General features: G+C 39.4%; 1 protein-coding gene across 1 annotated transcript in view; it reads left to right on the top strand.

Moving 5' to 3' along the window:
• Positions 1 to 24,065, top strand: part of SLC35F1 (solute carrier family 35 member F1) — a 244,364-nt gene that overhangs the window by 205,527 nt on the left and 14,772 nt on the right. Inside the window, exons 4-7 of the mRNA XM_060753242.2 lie at positions 166 to 325; positions 1,249 to 1,405; positions 5,127 to 5,179; positions 9,342 to 9,496. Coding sequence (XP_060609225.2) covers positions 166 to 325; positions 1,249 to 1,405; positions 5,127 to 5,179; positions 9,342 to 9,496 — 525 coding nt within the window. The remainder of the gene's footprint in view (positions 1 to 165; positions 326 to 1,248; positions 1,406 to 5,126; positions 5,180 to 9,341; positions 9,497 to 24,065) is intronic.

Here is a 24,065-nt window from a genome sequence, read left to right as displayed (position 1 = left end):
CATTCATGCCTCTTTGAATTCTGCAGCACTGCTGGTTACAGCTGACCTCCAGTTAGAGTGCTCAAGGGCCAAGGCTTCTGTCCTCCTCTGTTCTGCTTTAGTTTCTTGGTATGTAGCCTTCATTGTGACCTTTTATTTACCACTGTTCTTCTCTTTTTCTTGCAGCTCCTAGATTGTTTTGTCATTCCTGTTGTGATATTACTTTCTTGGTTCTTCCTGCTGGTACGGTACAAGGCGGTACACTTCATCGGCATTGTGGTCTGCATTCTGGGCATGGGCTGTATGGCAGGAGCCGATGTCCTAGTTGGAAGACAACAAGGAGCAGGTAAGTGTTTGCATAATATATTCAATTCAGGAGGAAATGTATTTAATTATTCTCCAGTGATTACAAATGCACAACCAAATTCCCTATCTGAAAGTAAAGGATTGGGGGAAAGTACTGTACAATCTTATATCTGCTGAATTGTTTATCCACTTCTGATAAAATAGGTTTTAGGCATTTTCTAGGTTTTGCACTGTGACTATGATATTCTTGGACAGTACGTCCTTCATTTCAATTGGCTTCTATATTATCCCCTCTCCTGAATTTAGACCCTGAAAACATGTTTTTCAGATGGTTGAGAAAGCTTCTGGAACTGGATTTTGGAAGGTATATAATGGAGAAAGAAGGAGATAAGATTCAGTTGTGATTAGGCTACAGTTTCAGCATGATGTTGGGTCTAGGCCAATAAGCATGCAATTTCATTTACGCCAGACTGGGCATCCTCCAGAGCCTAGAAAGCTGTGTTGCACTATTTCAGTTTCCTCTGGAGCTCATGACTCTCTGCAGCCATCATTTTGAGTGACTAAAATGACATCACTTTAACTTTTGGTTGCTGCTTTGAGATATTGCTGGTGGTGCTGTTTTGGGGTGCCACCCTTGACATTGCATTACTTGTTCTTGGTCTTTGAGATTTTTGAGCTAATATTTTAAGAGGATTGCTGGGAGCTTTGGACAAATGATGGGGGGGGGGGGGTCCCCCAAAGGCCACAATTGGAACCCCTTCAGAGGACCAAATATGGTCCACAAGGCATGTGACTCCTACTTTTGATTTGGTATTGTGAGAGTGCATGTGTAAACTTTCCTTCAGAAAGAACAAGTGGATCAACACGTAGATGGCACTAATAATTCTCTGAACTATTAAGGCTAAATTTCTGATTAAAAAATCATGATGTGCTTTTATATTTATATCGTCCTTTTACCCCTAGGTGAAAATAAACTCATAGGTGATCTTCTAGTGTTAGGGGGAGCTACTCTCTATGGCATCTCCAATGTTTGCGAAGAGTACATCGTACGAAACCTGAGTCGGGTGGAGTTCCTAGGCATGATTGGTCTGTTCGGATCCTTTTTCAGTGGAATTCAGCTGTAAGTAACCAAAAAACAATTGCATGCCATTATTGCAGCACAATCACCAGATTGCATGCTCACCTTTTCTCACTATTTCATTAGAAATCCCCAAATAGAAATTCTTTCTGTATGAGCTTGAATGGCCTCTAGAAGACATCTAGTGTTTCACCCCTCCCCCCCATTGTTTCATCTCATTGTTTCACTCCAAAATATATGATGACAGGGAAACCGTTCCTCTTTCGGTTTTGTAGCTGTCAGAGAATTATTGAATAAATTATCATCCAGTTTGAGAACCAAACAAGGTGTTATTTCTTTCCATGTTTACCCAACTGGAAGCTGTTGGCTTCCATGGGGTGGGTCCACTATAAAATTATTTCAGCACTTTGGATAACTCCTTAAAATTTGAACTAAATTCACATCCCTACTGTTATGGGAACCACTAGCCAGTACTGAGTATAATGTATTGTCAAAGGCTTTCATGACCAGAATCACTGGGTTGTTGTAGGTTTTTCAGGCTGTATGGCCATGGTCCAGAAGCATTCTCTCCTGATGTTTCAACTCTTGTCTGTTGGGAGGTAGTTGTGACTGTTTCAATTGGCCAATTGATACATTCACACCCAACTCCGCCAAACAAGAGTTCTTTCTCCCACCCTGGACATTCCACAGATATATAACCCCATTTTCCTAGTTTCCAACAGACCTCACAACCTCTGAGGATGCCTGCCACAGATGCAGGTGAAACACCAGGAGAGAATGCTTCTGGAACATGGCCATATAGCCCAAAAAACCTACAACGGCCCAGTACTGAATATATTTTCAGCAAACTGCAATATAGCATCATCCATCTTGGACTGTACTATTTATGACTCCAGGAAGAACATAGAATTGAAAGCTCCTTCATGTTAAAGAAAAACTCCATCAGGGAACACAGTGTACCAGGAAGACAACTAGGTTATGGTGTTTAGATCCTTTTATTCTGCACAAATATACCATTGTGATTCCACTTTAATTGCCGTGGCTGCATCCTCTGAAATCAGGGGATTTGTAGTTTGATCAGAGGTACTTAAGTAGCACTCTGGTTGAAATTTCAAGCTACTCTTCCCTAACCTGCAAGTCCCAGAACACTTTCCCACAACACAATTATAGCATGATGGTACTACTTCAACTGACATGGTTCATCCTGTGGAATCCTGGCGTTTCGAAGTTTTATGGGCAATTTAAATGTTTCAGCCAGAGTGCTCTAGGGCCTCCCATCCAATTTTTAATTGTTTCCTTAACAATCTGCGCCCTGTAATAACTGAGCATGTTCAGTCATCGCTGGGTTATTTCCCCATTAAAGTTATTTTCTTCTTAATGATTTGTTTTGTAATTTCTCCAAAACACAAGCTCCCACGGCTTTCTTATACCTTCCTTTTGAGTTTGCATCAAATGGCACAGTTTTCGCGGCATAAACATTGGCACTCACAGCGTGAACATTGGAACATTAGACATTTTTATTTTGTTTTATTTATAGTGAGTGATTCAAGCCAGTGATGGGGCTACTGCCAGTATGCATGATTTTTTAAATGTTGAATTTTTACAGTATCTCAGACAGTGAACAGCTATCAGAATAGAATGTGGTGAGAAATAATTTGACTAGGTCTTCTAAGGTAATCAAAATAGAGATATAGTGAATATATAATTTTAATTATACCATTATTTGAAAGTAACAATGCATTTTAAAAAGAGGCCCTTAATTTATTGTCATCATTCCTGCCCTAATACCAGAATTTCGGAAAGTTACTTTTTTGGATCCCAGGACTCTGAATCATTAAAGTCATGGCTATTGGCTGTGTTAACAAAGGGAATTCTAGAAACTGTAACCCAAGAGAAGTACCTTTCCAAGGCTGTGCTTGAAAATGACATGTATGGGCACTGATTGAGCTGCTGGGGCCTGAGTTTCCCCTGTTCTCAGTTGGCAGTTGGCTTCAGAATCAACATATAATTACACCTTGGAAAGTTTGACTGATAAGAGAATTTATAATTAAAGTTGTCACTGGATGATTTTGCTAAATTAGTTGCTGTTCCGATTCTCGTCTCTTCCAGGAGGGATTAGAATCAAATTGAATCTATTCAGGGCGCCGTCCTGAGACAATTCTACATGGTAATGACAGATTGGAAAACCAACATTTTTTGAAATAAAATATTGCAAAGACTAGAAAAAATCAGAAAGATTAACTATATTGGTAATCCAGAGGATTGCATTGCCTTTACCTTAATCTTCCCTCTTCTTTTGGTAGCTTTATCCTTAACATCAGGAGAAAATTATAATTCACTTGTTACTTGCATATTGCTAATCTAATGCTTTGCACAAAATGATGAGATTATCCATATATATATATATATATATATATGAGGTGTCATAGCTGCTTACCTCTTTTATCCTACTATCTGTACGAAAACAAAATTGATTTTCCCTGCTGAGCAAAATTAGCCCAAAGAGGGTAAATTTCAGATCTTTCACAATACAGCTGTCCTGAGTGAATATGTGGAGGCCATGGCCAAAGATGAATCCCCAGTGGCGAAGTGAGTTAAACCACTGAGCTGCTGAACTTGCTAACTGAAAGGTTGCAGGTTCAAATCTGGGAAATGACATGAGCTCCTGCTGTTAGCCCCAGCTTCTGCCAACCTAGCAGTTCAAAAACATGCAAATGTGAGTAGATCAATAGGTACAGCCCCAGTGGGAAGGTAATGGCGCTCCATGCAGTCATGCCGGTCGCATGACCTTGGAGGTGTCTACAGACAACACCGGCTCTTCAGCTTAGAATGGAGATGAGCAGCAACCCCCAGAGTCGGACACGACTGGACTTAATGTCAGGGGAAAACCTTTACCTTTGCTATGGCCAAAGATCCCACCCACAATATCTCATTGGCTGTGGTGGCCCTTGACTTCAATGCATTTAATGAGAAACTAAACCATGACAACCACTTCCAGTTATATGAAATTATAGAATTAGGAGAAATTATATATTTGGATGGCAACCTCCAGAATCTTCTGGCTAGCATGTCCATGGATTTTGCAGTTATGAATCTCCTGACCCCAATGACCGACTTATAAGACATTTCCTGAGAAGGACTTATAAGACATTTCCTGGGACCTAAAATTCCAGAAGGCTACAAGTTCCTCATCCATCCCTATTACAAGAAATCAATAGGAATTACTTTTGAGGAACATATAGAATCAAAATTTGATGCACACCAAGAAACGTTGATCTCAGCCTCCTTGGTTTTGATCAATCCTTATATTATGCTTGTTCCGTGGTGCTCATTTCTGTGTGGCCCACTGCTGTTTACTTGTGATTTGTTTGAAAGTGGGTATATTTCATCTAAATACCTTTTCAGTATTTTAGTTGGAGAGCTGTCAAAGATATTAGCACTCTTAATAAATGGCAATATAGTATACAGAATGATTATATAGTCGACCCTTCATATTAGCAGGCTTGATTTTTGTGGATTTGATTATTCACAGATCTGATTAAAACATTACCTCTATTAATCTATCACTCCTCCAAAACTATGATCAGCGTCCATGATGGAGCACCTAGAGATACCTAGAGGTGTTTTTTCTCTTCTGAAAGGGTCTTATTTCCCTTACGCCAGTCAATGTGGAGGTCTGACTCTACAGATTTAGACAGATAACTGGAAATTCTCTGAGTTCCCACCATCAAACTTTATCTGGTCTTTTTCTTTCCACCTGCAGTGCCATAATGGAACACAAGGAGTTGTTAAAGGTTCCTTGGGATTGGCAAATAGGTAAGAGCTCAAACTATTTCATGAACAGCTATTATTGGATTATTGGATGAAATATTTGGGGTGAGTTTTAATACTGTTGGATGTGTAACGTCTTTGCATAACAAGACTGAATTATAACTTTTAATATTTATATTAAGATGTTTTTAATGCTTTGTTTTAATGTTTAAATGTTGTTTATGACTATAGTTGTGTAATGTTAAAGGAGGTCATGATTTGCACTAGGGATGGAAAGAGTCTTTGTAAATGTTGTTGTTCATTCGTTCAGTCATCTCCGACTCTTCGTGACCTCATGGACCAGCCCACGCCAGAGCTCCCTGTCGGCCATCACCACCCCCAGCTCCTTCAAGGTCAGTCCAGTCACTTCAAGGATGCCATCCATCCATCTTGCCCTTGGTCGGCCCCTCTTCCTTTTGCCTTCCACTTTCCCAAGCATAATTGTCTTCTCTAGGCTTTCCTGTCTCCTCATGATGTGGCCAAAATACTTCAGCTTTGTCTCTAGTAGCCTTCCCTCCAGTGAGCAGTCGGGCTTTATTTCCTGGAGGATGGACTGGTTGGATCTTCTCGCAGTCCAAGGCACTCTCAGCACTTTCCTCCAACACCACAGCTCAAAAGCATCGATCTTCCTTCGCTCATCCTTCCCTAAGGTCCAGCTCTCACATCCGTAGGTTACTACAGGGAATACCATGGCTTTGACTAGGCGGATCTTTGTTGTCAGTCTGATGTCTCTACTCTTTATTATTTTATCGAGACTGGACATTGCTCTCCTCCCAAGAAGTAAGCGTCTTCTGATTTCCTGGCCACAGTCTGCATCTGCAGTAATCTTTGAGCCTAGAAATACAAAGTCTGTCACAGCCTCCACATTTTCTTTGTAAATAGTTGAAAGAAAAAAAACCTTGGAAAATATCTAAACCTTGGAAAATATCTTTTTTTTCTTTGTAAATAGTTGAAAAAAAGATATTCTCCAAGGTTTAGTAAACTCTGATAAGAGGAATCCTGAAATGAAGAGAATCTTTGGCATTCAGAACTTATTATGTGCAAAATTCACATGTACTGTAGAGTCTCACTTATCCAACATAAATGGGCTGGCAGAACGTTGCATAAGCAAAAATGTTGGATAATAAGGAGGGATTAAGGAAAAGCCTATTAAACATCAAAGTACATTATGATTTTATAAATTAAGCACCAAAACATTATGCTTTGCAACAAATCGACAGAAAAAGCAGTTCAATACATGGTAACGTTATGTAATAATTACTGTATTTATTAATTTAGCACCAAAACATCGCTATGTATTGAAACAGCTGTGGATCTGGGTGGGAGGTAGAGTGTTTTGGATAATCCAGAACATTGGATGAGTGAAATTTGGATAAGCAAGACTCTACTGTAGTTGTTTTGCACACACAAAAGCACATCATCATTTTCTGTGCAGAAACCCACATTTTCTGCACACAGATTAACATTTCTGTTTTGAGGTATTTAATTCTGCATGGATAATGCTCTTTTCTGTGTGACTGGAGTTTTATTCTTCATAAGTTTCAATCATGATTGATCATCATTTGTTGTTGTATGTCTTTAATTCATTTCTGATTTTTGGCAGCCCTCAAGTGAACCCATCATGCTAAGAGAGTGTGACTTGCCAAGCAAATTGTCAGGGTTTAGGATTTTCTGCACTGAAATACTGTTTTGTGTGCAGAAAAAGCCGCCATAGTAATTGCGGTGGTGCACCACCTGTACTGCCTCATGAAGTAAGGGTTTATTTACTGTATTCTCATAAGAACGGCTGGTCCACAGCAGCAAGGAGAGACAAATTCTCTAATTTGAACCACTTTTCCAAAGCCTTAAATTGTATGAACTGCAAAACTACTTCATCTCTTGTCTCTCCCATATGCTATTTAGTGACTGGAGATATTACACACCAATCCATTTGAACTACTCAATGTTAATCAATTAAAAAATACTCAGAAGATGCATACTCATGGGGTCCCTTCATATGCATTCCATGGTTTTGCTGCCTGGGTTGAAATAGAAAGCCATGACTCTGAGAGAGAGGGGCCGAAAAGACAATTTATTTTGCTATTAAAAAATATTGAGCAAATACTAAAAGGATGCCAGTTTTCTATGTAAGAATTATCAGTAGGATGTCTTTAATAAAGGTGGAATTGCATCTTTGTAATAGTCGAATAAACCAAGAATAAGTTATGGTAATTGGATAATATGAAATTGTAAGCTGAACACAAAATGGCTCTTGTAATGAGAAGCTAGATAATTTGTTGATAATGCGTCAACAACAATTTTCTGAAGGCACATCATCAAGTTAAAGAAACATACCCAAGTCAGTTTAGTGACAAAGGGAATTCTTGAGCAATAGTCATAAATAAGCAACACATGACCCCTTTGCTCCCGTTGGGCTTTTTCTCTTTGTTTCTTCTAATTATTCCAAAACCTTAATAGACTTGTGCACATCTGCCTTAAGGTTGTGCCACAAGAAATATTGTTTTACAATTCATCTCCAAAGATAAACAAATCAATATGAAGCACAGTTGCTCTCTTTCTTCAAGCAGTGGAGAGATTTAAGTGCCTTCTGGGATTTATTCTCCTTTTTAGTGAGATGGAGAAAATGATGTTTTGTGATATAATTTTACAAATTTATATCTGACAGCGCCAGCAGGTCAGGTTTCTCAGACCAAAACCCTCCAGCTCCAACAAGCCCCAAAGGGACTAATAGCAAGACACCTTTCTTCCATATACCTTTCTTCTTTAGCACAAAGCATGCTCTTCATCAAACACATAACAGCTGAGCTTGGAAAAATATTTTGTGGAGCTGCACTTTCTAGAATCATCCAGTAAGCAAGTTAAGTGAATATACTGACTAGTAGAGTATCAGACTTGTAGCTTTAAAAGCAACATTTTCAAGCTTAATTATAGTGGATTTGTGCCCCTTCTACACTGTTCCATAAATCCAGATTATTTGCTTTGAACTGGATTATATGGCAGTGTAGACTAATATAATCCAGTACAAAGCAGATAATATGGATTTTCTATGGCAGTGTAGATTGGGCCTTGGCCGGTCTTGTTATTAATGCAACCAAATGTGGGGCTTCACACCTTATTAAGGTAATTCAATTCAGGATCAAAAATCACCTAGCCCCTTCTACACTGCCATATGAAATCCAGATTATCTACTTTGAACAAGATTATATGGCAGGGTAGACTCATAATCCAGTTCAAAGCAGATAATGTGGATTATCTGCTTCGATGATCTGGATTATATGGCAGTGCTAAAGGGGCTCTAGTTGCATCACTCTGGCCCCTTCTATACTGCCATATAATCCATATTATCAAGCATGGTTTGAGATTTGAGTGTTGGACTAAGATTCAGGTTCAAATCCTTGCTCGGCCATGGAAACTCAGGGCCCTTCCACACAGTCCTATATCCTTGAATATCAAGACAGAAAATCCCACATTATCTGAGTGTGGACTCAGATAATCCAGTTCAAAGCAGATATTGTGGAATCTTCAGCCTTGATATTCTGGGATATAGGGCTGTGTGTGGAAGGGCCTCTACTCAATGATCTTGGCCAAGTCACTATCTCTTGACCTCAGAGAATGACAAATACAAATGCTCTCTGAACAAATCATGCCAAGAAAAACTTTCAATGGGTTCACCTTAGGGTTGTTGTTGTTATTATTATTATTATTATTATTATTATTATTATTTATACCCTGCCTTATCTCCCCAAAGGTGACTCAAAGCAACTTAACATAAAAATATAAGCATACAATTTAAAATATACAAATACACAAACATTAATGTAGAATTAAACACAAACAGCACTAAAATAATTCACATTTAAAATCCATCAAAACATATTCAAAGTTACTGTAAGTCGGAAATGACTTGAAGCCACACAACAACAACAACAACAACAACACTGTTCATAAAGACAAAACATGTGCATGTGAATGTGAACAATATGTTAATTTTACAGAGAAATACACAACTAGGCTAACTGAAATCAACAGAACAGAAAATTATTAATAGCTATTATAAGATTGTCAACCTACACACGATGAATTTTGATTGTATCATATTCTCATGGTTTAAACTGGCAACACTACTAACAGGCTTTTTACTTGTTGTTTCTGAATCTTCTTCTTCCAGGTTTGCTATACGTTGGCTTCAGCGCCTGCATGTTTGGTCTCTACAGCTTCATGCCTGTGGTCATTAAGAAAACCAGTGCTACGGCGGTCAACCTCTCCCTGCTTACAGCAGACTTGTACAGCCTTTTCTGTGGATTTTTTCTCTTCCACTATAAGGTAAGTAGAGCAGACTTTGTACCTGAATAATTGATTACTCTCTCACAAAGACATTGTTAATGCGGAAAAATCAATAGAGGGAAGACAATAACATCTCTGCCTTGCTTTCACTCCAGCATTTATATGCATAGCACTGTGGGGAAGTGCACTGGTCCATCATAGGCAGTAGTCATTCCTGGCCTCTTGTGTCCCTTTTGGAGCTGTGCACAAGGCTTTCTGGCTGTCAGTGTGAGTTGTGACCATGAGATGTAAGTTTCTTGAGAGAGATGGTGATAACCCCTCCATGACCTCAGAGCATCTAAACAAAGGAATGAGAATAAAAATTGGGCCTATGCCAAATAGTCAACAGTTTCAGTTTTCAAGTTTAAAATTATGGTTTTGATTATTATTTTATTATTATTTATTTATACCCCATTTTGTCTCTCCAAATTTGAGGAGACTCAAATTAAAAATCACAGTTAAAATACATTAGAACATAATTCAAAGTTAAAAACCACAGTTATTCAAACAAAGGTGGTTGATGAAGTTGGTTTGTTGTTGTTGTTGTTTATATCCAACTTTATTCTCTTATGAGCCGACTCAGGAATATTTATTTATTTACTGTATTTATATCGCGCCGTTCTTGCCCATAAAGCCCTAAACAGTTTTGGCCCAGCTTACCTGTCTGAACGTACCTCTCCTTAAAGCCCTGCTCTCGATCCCGCCTTTTTCGCAGGTGTGTTTGGCAGGGACGAGAGACAGGGCCTTCTGAGTGGTGGCCCCTCAGCTGTGGAACACCCTTTCTAGGGATATTAGATTGGCTCCCCCTCCCTCCTAACGTTTCATAAAAAATGTTAAAACCTGACTTTTTGAGCAAGCATTTGCAAATGCAGTGTAACAGGCAAATATAGATATATGGAACGATTGGACAACATGAATTGGAAAATGATTTTAGTAATCATTTTAGTAAGGAGACACTGAGGATTTATGTTTTTATTGGTTTTGTATGGTTTTTATATTTGGTAAATATTTTAAAATTGTATTTTATGTTGTTGGGGGCATCAAATTGTGCTGACTGTAAACCATCTTGAGTCGCCATTGGGCTGAGAAAGGCGGTATATAAATATGGTAAATAAATAAAATAAATTCTCACCTTAAAAACAGCCTGGTACAAATATTAAAATCACAGGATCCAAAAATCATACACCATCACCATTCCAAATTGTGGTTGCACATATTTCCTAATTATTCTTTGCACTGCATTATTTTACTGGCCAAAAGTTTGGTCCCACAACCACGGCATTTATATTAACAAACATTTAATAAACTAACATATATTTATCTTTGTAGTGTGAAATGAATACATGTAATTTGTTTTCTTTCTCCTTCCTGAATTTATCATTTTTTGAGTTTCATTGAGTACAAATATTCCATTTTAAACATTATGGGGTATACTACTGTATATATAACAGAGCATTTTAATTCCATGAAAGACCAAAAATTAGCCAAAATCAAAATGACAAATGATTTGATGTCACTTCTGGTTGTGTCAGGTACATCATTATGGCCTACCAGCAGGTCACAAGGATAAAAAGTTGGTCCTCAGCCCATCCACAGTTGCCCACTTCTGCTCTAACCAATCATAAATACCAATTCCATAAATTTAACCAATCATGAACCCACAGAAGGTCATACCCAAGTCCCTCCTTCTCCCCTCAGTCCCACTCTTAGGTCCCTTACCAGGGAAAGAAATCCCAATTGCAATGTCCCATCAATGATGGGAAATGTCAGCAGATATTCCCTACATTGCCCTACAAGGGGCAACTAAAGTTGCACACTAAGCAACCAGTCAGGACAACACTGGATCCAAGAAGCAATGGCTGAGTACATTTCACTTTACTATCTCATCTGCCTTGAGCTATTCAAACAAATGTTACAACTCTCTGGAGTATCATTTTGTCCCATTTTTTTAAAAATCCAAAAAAAATTACCACAAAATTTCCAGTCATTTTGGTTTAGCCTCTAATGATTTTAAAAAAGCCCCAAAAGACAATATAGCCTTTAATCATTCATTGCACTCTGTCTGGAGGAGACACTCTTTAAAATTTTAACACTCCCTTTCTCTGATTAAAGAGCTGAAGTAACCAACTTCATTAAATATAGTACATATATTCCAGTGAAGAAGTAAACAACACAAATAAAAATTGCTGTCCAAAACTGGAGTAATATGTTCAAGATATATGTTATGTATACTTAGAACATAAAAGCTTTTATGGGCCTACAAAAATGATGGTTACAAGAAATGAAAGGCCTGGGTGGGGAAAAGACTTCTATAGTGCCATCGCTATTGTTCAGTGATCACCTATTGTTATCGTTTTCTTGATATAGTGTTGCACACAATTGAGTTGTAATGTTTCGTAAATGCCAACATTAATGTACCAATGATTACTTTATAGCAATTAAGTTATTCCAAGCTAGAGAAGAATGTAAAGCTTTGCAAAGCTCACTACCTCTCTGAGCCAAGAAAGTCAAATTCCTTGAATTTGTTATCCAGACCCAAATCCATTGACCTTGTTGATACTTTTTAGTCAAATGCTCTTAAAGCCCACCTTAAAAGCCAGGTGACTGTTCCAGGTGAAAGAGTCCTCTGGTGCTGATGGAGGTTGAATGGGTCTTCAGGATGATACACACAGCCCTTTCCATGATCAGTGAAGTGTGATGAAGGGTTGCAATAGCTCACTGATGGGAGTTGGCTGGACCTGTCATCCTCCAGCATCCTATTCACCAGTAACACAGAACGCTTTCACATGGAACAGCTGCTTGGCTTTTAAGGGTCAAATTGGGAGACAAAGGATAACTAGGATATCATAGTTATGTATCCCATTCAGGATCACAGCCATGATAGCTAGCTAACCAGAGTTAGTTTTGTCACCTTCAGTTTTGACAAAATCCTGAATCTACAAGATCTTGAGAAGCAGTAGATTTTTTTGTGTGTCAGAAGTGACTTGAGAAACTGAAAGTCACTTCTGGTGTGAGAGAATTGGCCATCTGCAAGGATGTTGCCCAGGGGATGCCCAGATGTTTTGATGCTTTACCATCCTTGTGGGAGGCTTCTCTCATGTCCCCACATGGGAAGTCGGAGCTGATAGAGGGAACTCATCTGCGCTCTCCTCAGATCAGTTCTGAAATCGACTGAAGGCCAACCTGTCGGCCTCCAGTCCTGCTGGCACAAGGGTTTAACCCACTGAACCACTGAAAGCTTCATAAGCAGCAGATAAAACTACTTCTCTATCACGCTTGCATTTGTCTGGAAGGGTGGGGAAGCTGCCTCAACAGTTGTGCTCTGCATGTTGTTCTTATTATTGTTTTATTCATTTATGTTGCTCCTTTTGCACAATATTGGACCTCACATTCATTTACAAAAAAAATAAAACCAATATAAGGTAAAAGTAAAAGTTTTCCTTTGACATTAAGTCTAGTCGTGTCTGGCTCTGGGGGGTGGTGCTCATTTCCATTTCTAAGCCAAAGAGCTGCTGCTGTTCGTAGACGTGTCCAAGGTCTTGTGGCAGGCATGATATATTTAAATTATTTTCCAAAGCATTGCAAAAATTCCAGATTGAAGATATAGTGCTTAACTGTGTGTATCAAAAAAGCCATGATTTTACAACTCGGTTTCCAGATACTGTGGAATTTATTTATTTATCCTATCAGATGCAAATTGAGGGTACAGTTATAATGTATTTAAAACACAAACAAAGTCAAAAACTTGGCATTATACTAAATGTCCTTTGACCTGGTCCTTTGGCCTCTTGGAGTGCCTCTGGTGTTGCTACAAGAAAGTCCTCAATTGTGCATGTGGCAAGGCTCAGACTGCATTGTAGTAAGCGGGCTGTAGTTTGCTCTTCTCCACACTCGCATGTCATGGACTCTACTTTGTAGCCCCATTTCTGAAGATTGTCTCTGCACCTCGTGGTGCCAGAGTGCAGTCTGTTCAGCACCTTCCAAATCAGCATGGTTAAGTATTAGTAACCATGATTAAACATTCCTAGGTTGTTGCTACTAACCAATACTTGACAGTTAATGTGTTGTCAAAGGTTTTCATGGCCGGAATCACTGGGTTGCTGTAAGTTTTTCAGGCTGTATGGCCATGTTCCAGAAGCATTCTCTCCTGACATTTCACCTGCATCTATAACAGGCATCCTCAGAGATTGTGAGGTCTGTTGGAAACTAGGAAAATGGGGTTTATATATAAGTGAAATGTCCAAAGTGAGAGAAAGAACTCTTGTCTGTTGGAGGTAGGTGTGAATGTTTCTATTGGCCACCTTGATTAGCATTTAATGGCCTAACAGTTTTCAAAGTCTGGCTTCTTACTGCCTGGGGGCATCCTTTGTTGAGAGGTGATTAGCTATCCCTGATTGTTTCTTGTCTGGTGCTCCCCTGTCTTTATTTAGTGTTATGATTTTAGAGTTTTTTTAAATACTGGTATCCAGACTTTGTTCATTTTCATGGTTTCTTCCTTTCTGTTTAGATTGTCCACATGCTTGTGGATTTTCAATGGCTTCTCTGTGTGGCCTGACATGGTGGTTGTGAGAGTGGTCCAGCACTTCTGTGTTCTCAAATAATATGCTGTGTCCAGGTTGGTTCATCAGGTTCTCTGCTATGACTGACTTCTCTAGTTAAAGTAGTCTGCAGTGCCTTTCATGTTCCTTGATTCATGTTTGGGCGCTGCATTTGGTGGTCCCTATGTAGATTTGAAGGTTATTGTTTTTATTATTGATTACAGATCCATTTTGAAGTTACAAAAAGTACATTTACTGGATAGTCTATAATCTTTTCTGATTTGAATTCAGCTTCCTTCTAACTGAGTTTGTAATTCTGTATATTCAGTCCCGTCATTTGTTTTGGTACCCCTGGCTTTATTTTGACATGAGGAAGGCAACCTTTTAAAGTGTCTCCAATCCCTTTAAGCAGAGAACATTACCCTTAAATACCGTCTATTAATTATCCTGCTACGGTCTGTTTACTCGGCATGCTTTCCACCTGTTTCTGTTTCCAGCCCACCTGCACCCCTTCTCTGTTGCACTAATCCCTTTTGCTTTATGGCCAATTGACCAATTGGCAAAAGCCTCTCATCAGTGGAAAATAAATGGCTTCATGCTAAATTAGAATCATCTGAGCATTTTAATACTCTTGCAGAACATAATTTTACGATGCTTTCAAGTAACTGCTGTGATTCCCCCTCTCTGTGCTCCTACTTTTATCATTTGACAGCTTTATTGCATCTAAAGTCATAAATCTCTGGAAATCAAAAGGAAATGCAGGAAACTGGTTTTATTGGGCTTTTAGAGCTTTGGAAACAAAATGAAAAAAGGGGAAAGGTGGGTTTTTTAATGTTGTGTTAGGATCTCATTTTCCTGCATCAGAAGGTGGTTTCATCTTGAAATCCATATAGGACTATGTTTCCATTGTTGTGCCCCACACAGGCTGAAGTCATAGCCTACACTGATTCAGAGTTGGAAGCTTGTAATAAATAAGAAATATGGGGCTGTGACTCACAATAGCTTGAATGTGCTATTTAAAATTTGGGGATTCATTTCCATATATATATATATAGTGACATCTCCAGTCCATCTCTTGTTCAAACAGCAGCCAGCATGCCATAGTTTCCTGAGATCTACAGAAATACTCGCAGGAACAAGCGAGAGTCCAAAAGTGGTAGGTTAAAACCCGAAACCTCAAGCCATGGCTGCTAGCAAATGAGAAACTCTCTCTTGGGCACACATAAGACTGGGCGACTTGGAAGCCGCTGAACATTTGGGGGCAGAAATAGGCTACATGCTCTTTTCAGAAGTACAATCTCTTTTTCCTTTCCTGAATCAAAAGAAATGTATGGGACATCCACTACTTCTTTCTGAGAATGAGGGTAGAAGAGAGTGAATTGCAAAAATGTAATTCTTCCTGTAAGATGAGAGTGCATAGAAATAATTTGTTCCTGAAACGAGGCTACAGCTGTTTGAAAAGACCAGTGTGGTCATATCAGTTTCCATTCTCACATGACCTTTCACATCTCAGTTTATAATTCACTCATTATTCGGAATACTGTCACATCCTATTTGACTGGTCTCCTTTTTCTGTCTAACTAAAATGGCAATGTCTCATGACTGCAGTCTACGGGCCGCTTCAGTTCAAGGATCAAATAACCGCAAGCCCTTCCAGTCCCAGCATTCACTCTTTCCCTCAAACAGGAGGAGGGAAAGGACTTGGGAAACAGAAGAGAAAAAACACAAAAGGGATCTGTGGTGGAGAAGGAAAGAGGATACAAAAAAGCCCTGTCTCAAACTCACAGTGGGGTAAATTAAGGACAAGTGTTTTACTATTCCTCACTGACTCCAGCAAAGCCTGGAATATTACCTTGTTGAGCTGTAGATTTTAGAATCCCTGTAGCAACATAGTCTCTGGCATCTTGGCTGGGGAATTCTGGGAATTCCAGTCCCCCAAAAAGCTTTTCTTCTGAACTGGATTTCCAGGAGGTTTATTTCCTAAAATATACATTACATTTTTGTTGCTCCAGTGCCAGCTTCCATGCAAGCAAAATAAATTGCATTTTTTATCAAACAGATTTAGTAGTTGTTTTCCTCAGTGTTAATGTTAATTTAGTCTTCTTATAGTCTTATGTGAGCCATATGCTGAATTTTGGTTATAATCTGAAAATTATTTCCCCCACTAGATGAGCAGTTTAGTTCCCTTTCTCTACTAACAAAGCCATATATACTGTGTGTGCTGTGGGCCAGAAGGTCTGACAATATTATGCTATTAACTGGTAAAACAACTGCACCAAACTGTATTTTATATTGGCAGTCTCTCTTGTTATGTTTTATCTGATGTTTAACCGTTTTTTGAAAAACAGCACTGTGGTAATTTGAAGAATTTGGATAGAACGTCTGGATTGGGGAAAAACACAGATTCTAATTTAAAGCAAGGTGATAACATTGGAAGTGCACAGATGGGTGAAATGAAAAATATGTGTATATGTTACAGCACCATAAATGTTTCAGAGCCAAACAGAAAATGACTAGCAATTGTGTTAGTTTTTTAAAAGTAAATTGCACAGGGTCCAATCTGTATGGGATCCTGGAGCAGTCGGGAGCTTTGCCCTCCCTTTAGGGTTACCTCATCTCCCCAAGTGTGCCCAACCCATCTTGGACCCAAACTCTGGGAGAAAGACTGGGTATAAAGTTAAGAAATAAAATTGCAATTGCTATTATCACTGATCCCTTATCTGAGTGCTGGAAGGCCTTTGTATAAGACTGAACAAGATGCCAAAAAGCCAGTATTTAGGGGTTATGGGCATTTTTGGGTCATTTTGTCCCCCAGTCCCAACCATAGTTTCTGTATAAGAGGGAAGAATCCTTCTAAGGACCTGGGGACACCATCAGTTTGGCTAACGGCAGGTTAGAAAAGCAGGCCTGGTTCCATTGCTTTACCCCCTTTGCTGCTGAGAGGGGACTGGATTGCTATGATCAGTATGCATTCCATGCTATTCCATTCACCCCTGAATTGCAGCTGCAACAACACTGCTGTTGTGTCAAAGGAAGAAGAAGCAATTCAATGTGTCCTGTTGTATGGTGCTAGGGAGAGGAACTGTAGAAAAGCACTCTTCAACATAGTTAACATTCTCCTTGAATCCTGTGTCCAGTTCTGGGCACCACAGTTTAAGAGGAATATTGACAAATTGGAATATGTCTAGAAAAGGACATCTAAAATGATCAGAGGTCTAGATATTATGAAAGAACGGGTTAAAGAGCTGGTTCTGTTTCACCTGCAGAAGAGGAGACTGAGAGGAGTCATGATAGCCATGTATACATATTTGAAAGCCTGCCATAAGAAAGCGGGAGGAGACGTGTTTTCTGCTGCCCTGTAAACTAGGGGAGCAATGGGTTCAAATTACAGGAAGGGAGATTCCACATGAACATTAGGAAGAACTTTCTGATTGTGAGAGCTATTAATCAGTGAAACACTTTGCCTTGGAGTCTGGTGGAGGCTCCTTTCTTGGAGGCTTTTAAACAGAGGTTAGATGGCCACCTGTTGAGGGGTGTGTGTGTTCTTTGATTATGCTTTTCCTGCATGGCAGGGGGTTGGACTTGATGGCCCATGTGGTCTCCTCCTACTCTATAAGTCTATGATTTTAAGTTGCAGGATCATGTCTGAATATCTCTGCCAATACAGATAATTATGATGTGATAAACATGGATTTTTGTACCGTTGGTGCATGCCAAAAAAGAAACTAGGTATTGATTATCATGAATACAGACAATTGTCAGCTCCATCCATCATAGATTTTGATTATCCCCTTTTTGGTATTTTGGAAATCTGGCAGTTCCACCTCCACTACATCCCACTTCTAACCAGGAGTGTTTCAGATACTAATTGCATGGAAAAAGAAGGCCTTTTATTTCCAACAGGAGCTTTTTCATCCAATGCAAACACTTACAAGGCTAAGATACAACCAGAGTCAGATGGAGGAAACTTAAAGCCAATCAGGATCTTGTCTCCCAGAACTACAAATTATTGTCATTTTCAACTCAGGGAAGAAAATTAAGAAGCCTGTGACATGACACTGGGTGGAGGGGAGAAAGAGATTCCTTCACAACATCTATTTCTATCCCAATTACCAGTGTCAGATGGTAGTTTCCATGCCATTGTTAATTTCATTCCAGATTTTAGAGGAGCTGTCTAAAGTGTGAAAATCCTATCCTCAGAATAGATTCAGCGCTATGAATAACGCCTTTGGCATTTCTAACTAAAACCCAGAGTGGGTTCTATTCCCCACTTGCCTGTCACCATCCCTGGTAATTACAGATCAAAACTGAGACATCTTTCACAAAAGCAAAGGCACTTTATTTTATCCTCTTTCAAAACAAAATAATATCTCAATCACAAAAGGATGTAGTGAAATGTTAGCCAAAATCCAGTTGTTTGTGTCAGGGGTTCTATGCAGTCATAAAATTCCTGTCCTTGCGTAAGTGATCTTAATAGTTCTGGTTAAGGAACCAGGTATCCAAAAGCATAGTTGTAGTAGTCTTCTACTCAAACAAGAAAACACAGAGAAACTTTTGTTCTTTCTCAAATAAGCAGGAAGGCTTTTCTTTCTCTTTTGTTGAAGCAGTATATAAAGTATATACAAAATATACAACCATGACTTCTTCTTCCTCACTACTTACAGCGGCAATTCTCCAACACACTTTCCAAACCACCATCTATCCTGCATCAACCCTCATCAAACTTACTCAGTATAACTACAACCTATACACAACTCCCATTGCATTAACCACCACACTCTAGAGTGATTTAAGTCTTTTACAGGTTGGTTGGGCCAGAGGTATTAGCTTTACTATCACTTAGAAAATGTCAGTTAATTGGGTTGTAAGTTTTCCGGGTTATATGACCATGTTCCAGAAGCATTCTCTCCTGATGTTTCACCTGTATCTATGGTAGGCATCCTCAAAGGTTGTGAGGTCAGTTAATTTCCAAATCCTGACAGTTTGGTCAAACCAAATAGAAACACTGAACCAATGTGAACATTTGAGTGAAGAGTGTCAGCAAAAATAAAGTGGACTGAAAATGAGGCTTTTCCTTCAAGTCTCCAGTAACAGTTGCCCCTTTCAGTGACCATAAAGAAATTTCTATCAAGATATCACATAGGATTGGATGTACGTATTCTGTAGTATGTCACCCAACTCACTCTAGTTGAGTTGTCACAGATGCAGGTGGGAAAATCAGTGAAATTGCCATTCCATTCCATTTACATTCAGAAGCTTTAAAAACACACACCTTAAGTTAATTACATTTACACTGAAAAGGGCATGTGAATGTAATACTAAATTGGCATTTACTTCGATTTGCTGGAATAAAGTTGAGAAATCCCATCTCCATAACATTGCTCTTTCCCCACCTCACTTGCCTCCGTTTTGAGCTTGGGAGAGCAGGAATGCATTGCATGAACGTTTGAAGACTCTATTTCTTACCCACCCACTCAATGAAAGTGACGAAGTGAAGCTAAAAATAAATACATTCTCTCAGGAAAGATGCAGGAAAATATTTCTTGAGTGGCATTATAACAATAAAAGAGCAAGAGAGACTATAATTAACAGAAAAGCAAGGTAAAAATAGATAAAATGTAGCAAAAGAAGCAGAGATTAAAAGTGGAGGCTAGCAAGCCAAAACAGATGTGCAAAAGGAAGCTCAGGGGGAACCAAGGATGGGCTATCAAAGAGTTGGTGATTATTGGCAATAAAACATACAGACACAATGAAAAACCATGTTCATGTAGTATATGGTGGCTTCCGTTCCCTGCTCCCCCGTCCCTCCTTGTCTCATGCAGTCTGTCACCTGCCACTAAAGCACAGAGGAAACAAAAGCATTATGTCTCATAATATTTCTGGGCAAATGCTCTAAAATTACATTACATTGTATTTAAGAGAAAGTGCTTTACATTTTATTTTTCATAGATTCTTAGTGTGGGAAGAGACCACAATAAACATCCATTCCAAACCCTACCATATAGAAGTACACAAAGTGCTCCCAGAAGATGGCTTGAAAAACCTCCAGAGAAGGAGGCTTCCACCACACACCGAGGCAATGTCTTCCACTGTCAAACAGATCATACTGTCAGGAAGGACTTCCTAATGTTTTGGTGGAATCTCCTTTCCTATAGTTTGAATCCATTGCTGTGTCCTAGCATCTAGAGCAGGCCTGCACAACTTGTGACCCTTCAGGTGTTTTGGACTTCAGCTCTCAGAATTCCTGACCATGGCACAATCTGGCTAGGGCTTCTGGGAGCTAGAGTCTCAACCATCTAGAAGGCCACATGTTGTGCGGGACTGCTCTAGAGCAACAGAAAGCAAACCTGCCCGATCTTCAATATGGCATCCTTTCAAATGTTTTTCAATGTCATTCACAAAATCAATGCTTTGGTTTTGCTCTCTCCAAGGGCAAAGCCAGTGGAACTGCTGCCCCTCTTAGTCACCCAGTAGTGCCAAAAAAAAAAAAAAAAAGCTCACTACTACTGCTAGCATTTTCCAGGAAATGCTGTTTGATGGTTAAAGAGACAAGAGGCATTGGCTAAGTAAACCCAAGAGAGTGCCCTAATATATCTGAATTGTGATACACTTGGTGAGAAAAATTGACTACCACTACTTTACCCTGCAGCAGATTGATTTATTCACTAAGGACTTTATCACACCAGCCTGCAATCTCTTTGGTTAGTTAAAGTACTGGAAATGTCATGGGATCAGTATGTTCATTTTCCCATGCCTCCACAATAATGCTACAGTACTGGTTTGTGTGGGGGTTTGTAAAAAGGCACCATGATGTAATGGGTTGACTGGAAAAGCATGTGTTCACAGCTGATTGGCTGAGCATACCAGGAGCCAGAATTCTGATTAGCTACTGTCTGGCTTGCTGCTGAGACAAACAGTTTTAATTGCCATTTTCACCCAAGAGAGTGAAGAGAGCACTGACTGGAAACAGCCAGGAAGGAAATGGCTGCCAACTCTCTGAAGCCTGATCATTTCTAAGACATGAAGCATATTTTAAAGACGGTTTTAAATAACTGTTTATTCCCTCTGTTCTCTGTAAGATTCAGAGAGACTGCTATATATATTGTTGCTCTGTTTCACCTTTTGAACTGAAGTAAAGTCACTGTTACTCATTACACAAATCTGAGAGACACATGATTATACTGCAGGGTATATTTTAGTTCGGAAACAGTGGTAAAGCTTCTGTTTATTTATATCTACAACCTTCAACAGTTTGGAGATCTATGTTGCTGTGTTCTCTCTCTCTTCTGTACCACTTAATTTGTGTTACTGTTTTGTTAGCCTTGTTAGTTTGTTAGCCCTCGAGATCTATGTAGAATTGACATTGAACATGTATATGTAACAGGATCAGACCTATAAACATCTACGATTATCTTATTCTGGTTTTACAATTCCATGTTATTCTCAAAGAGAGCTTTTCCAGGTGGTTGTGAATCACCTCCATTAGCTGCTCAGCATGTCTATGAAATTGTGCTGTGTATGCACATGTTCAGATGGAAACAAAGGCTTTGAAATGCTGGTAATCAATTAATAAGGATAAGGAAGGAATAAATCAACTTCCAAGCACCAGATTTAGCACTGAAAAATAGTTTGTGAGGCAGAGGAATTAAGATGCACTTCTCAGCTGAACACCTTGTTTTTTTTTGTTTGTTTTTTTCTTTTTTGGTGAAACAGAGGTAGCAGCTAAAACTGTAAGCCAGCATCCTTATGATAAAAAGTGAAGAAATCCAAGTAAACCTCAGGCAAGGAAAATGCTCATAAATAAAAGCTATTAATAGATAATATTATCAATAGTACTAGTAAAGTAGTGTTTAGATAGCTGTATTTGAAAGGATATAGGGGCGGCGGTGGCGCAGCAGGTTAAACAACTAAGCTGCAGTACTCACTGACCAGAAGGTCAGAGGTTTGAATCTGTGAGATGGAGTGAGCTCCCGTAGTTAGCCCCAGCTTCTGCCAACCTATGTTCAAAAACATGCAAATGTGAATAGATCTATAGGTACCACTTTGGTGGGGAGGTAATGGTGCTCCATGCAGTCATGCCCGCCACATGACCTTGGAGGTGTCTATGGACAACACCGACTCTTCGACTTAGAAATGGAAATGAAAACAACGCCCCACATGACTAGACTTAATATCAGAGGAAACCTTTACCTTAGGATGGCTCATATTTAACAAAGACTGACTTTTATTTAATTAATGCTATTTTTAATATCAATTCACTATTCATAAATCACCAATGAATTGTAAAATAATTCATAATGACCATTTCTAATTCATCATCCAAAAGTGCCAGAGGCTGTATCTGAAATGCAGTGAGAGGAAAATCAAGAGTGCAACCATCAACTCTGGAGACCAAGGTTTGGTTTCCTAATAGGCCACTGGGTGTTCTTAAACAGGTCACATACTCTCGGCCCCAGAGAACCCTATGAAAGACTCATCATAGGGTCACCATAAGTCAGAAATGATGTGAAGGCACACAACAACAACAACAACAACAACAAATTCACCATCGGGATGTCTGTTTTCCTTTTCAGATGTTAATACTTTAATATGATGAGAAACAAGGTTGCTAATTTTCACTCTTGACAGACTTACAGTACTCTACCATCTTGATGGATTTGACTCGATTTGGATTTCACCAATTATTTGACAATAATGGATTACTCATTCAGGCTGGATCTACTTCCCTATATCCCAGGATCTGATCCCAGCTTATCTACTTATCTCAATGGAGATTCATATAATCCAGTTCAAAGCAGATAATCTAGTATCAGATTCTGGAGTGTGGGACAATGTAAATCCATCATCAGTTATCATTGGATTCTTGCAGGTCTTTTCTACCTCTTGGACATCGTATTTGCTCTGATACCACTGTGAGCCCATGTAACCAATGCAACTGTCACTGCTCATCCCCTTGAAGTGGTGACTCCCATATCAATGATGTGGTGAATCAGCTCTGGGTTTGATTCTAAATTACTCGCTGTGCTGAACCTTACTGCAAAATCAGTTAAGCACATTAGATAATTCCTTAAGGTTTGGATTCATTGCTTCACTGTTATGGATACCCACCCTCCCACACTCACTGAGCTGTTCTGATTTTAACCAACATTTCTATGTTCACAGAGAAAATGGGGCCCTTAGAGTCTTGATCCAAGTTTCCAGTTATGCAAGAATGATTGATGGATGCAATTTCTCCAAAGTAGCTTATTCTGATAGACTGTATTGTATTTTTACCCAGGCTGGCATATGACTGATAAGAATGAATTAATAATGACAGTGAGATTCTGACCTTTGACACTTTAGCATGGTATATCAAATCTTAGAGGTGTATTATTGCATATGTCATGAATTTTACTTGCAAAAATCGATAGGTAATTGGATGAAAGAGCCCCAGTTGTTAACTGTTTTGGCTCCCATCTTTGTTTCAAAAAAGATGACTTCAACATAAGAGCTGCTATACAAAAGGAGGAAAGCATCCCCGAGACAAATGTAGTTTCAGTATGTCAGAGTTTTGAATCTGCTGCATATATATTTTTCTTCCTGTATTCCACTAACATCTCTGAAGCAACTCAGTGGATTTGTCTTCCTTGCAAGTTGATCTTAGGAGGAAAAGCATAACATCCAGCCTTGTGTTGAATTATAGCAGTGGTTCTCAACCTGTAGGTCCCCAAATGTTTTGGCCTTCAACTCCCAGAAATCCTAACAGCTGGTAAACTGGCTGGGATTTCTGGGAGTTGTAGGCAAAAACACCTGGGGACCCACAAGTTGAGAACCATTGGGTTACAGGAAAACAGGAGCCCCCGGTGGCACAATGGGTTAAACCATTGTGCTGGCAGGACTGAAGACTGACAGGTTGGAGGTTCGAATCCAGGGAGAGTGCGGATGAGCTCCTTCTGTCCACTCCAGCTCCTCATGCGAGGACATGAGAGAAGCCTCCCACAAGGAAGATAAAACATCAAAACACCTAGGCGTCTCCTGGGCAACATCTTTGC

This window comes from Anolis sagrei, chromosome 1 (genome assembly GCF_037176765.1).
Source record: "Anolis sagrei isolate rAnoSag1 chromosome 1, rAnoSag1.mat, whole genome shotgun sequence".
Lineage (NCBI taxonomy): Eukaryota > Metazoa > Chordata > Lepidosauria > Squamata > Dactyloidae > Anolis > Anolis sagrei.
Note: the sequence above shows the minus strand (reverse complement) of the source record. Positions and strands in the feature narration are given on the sequence as shown.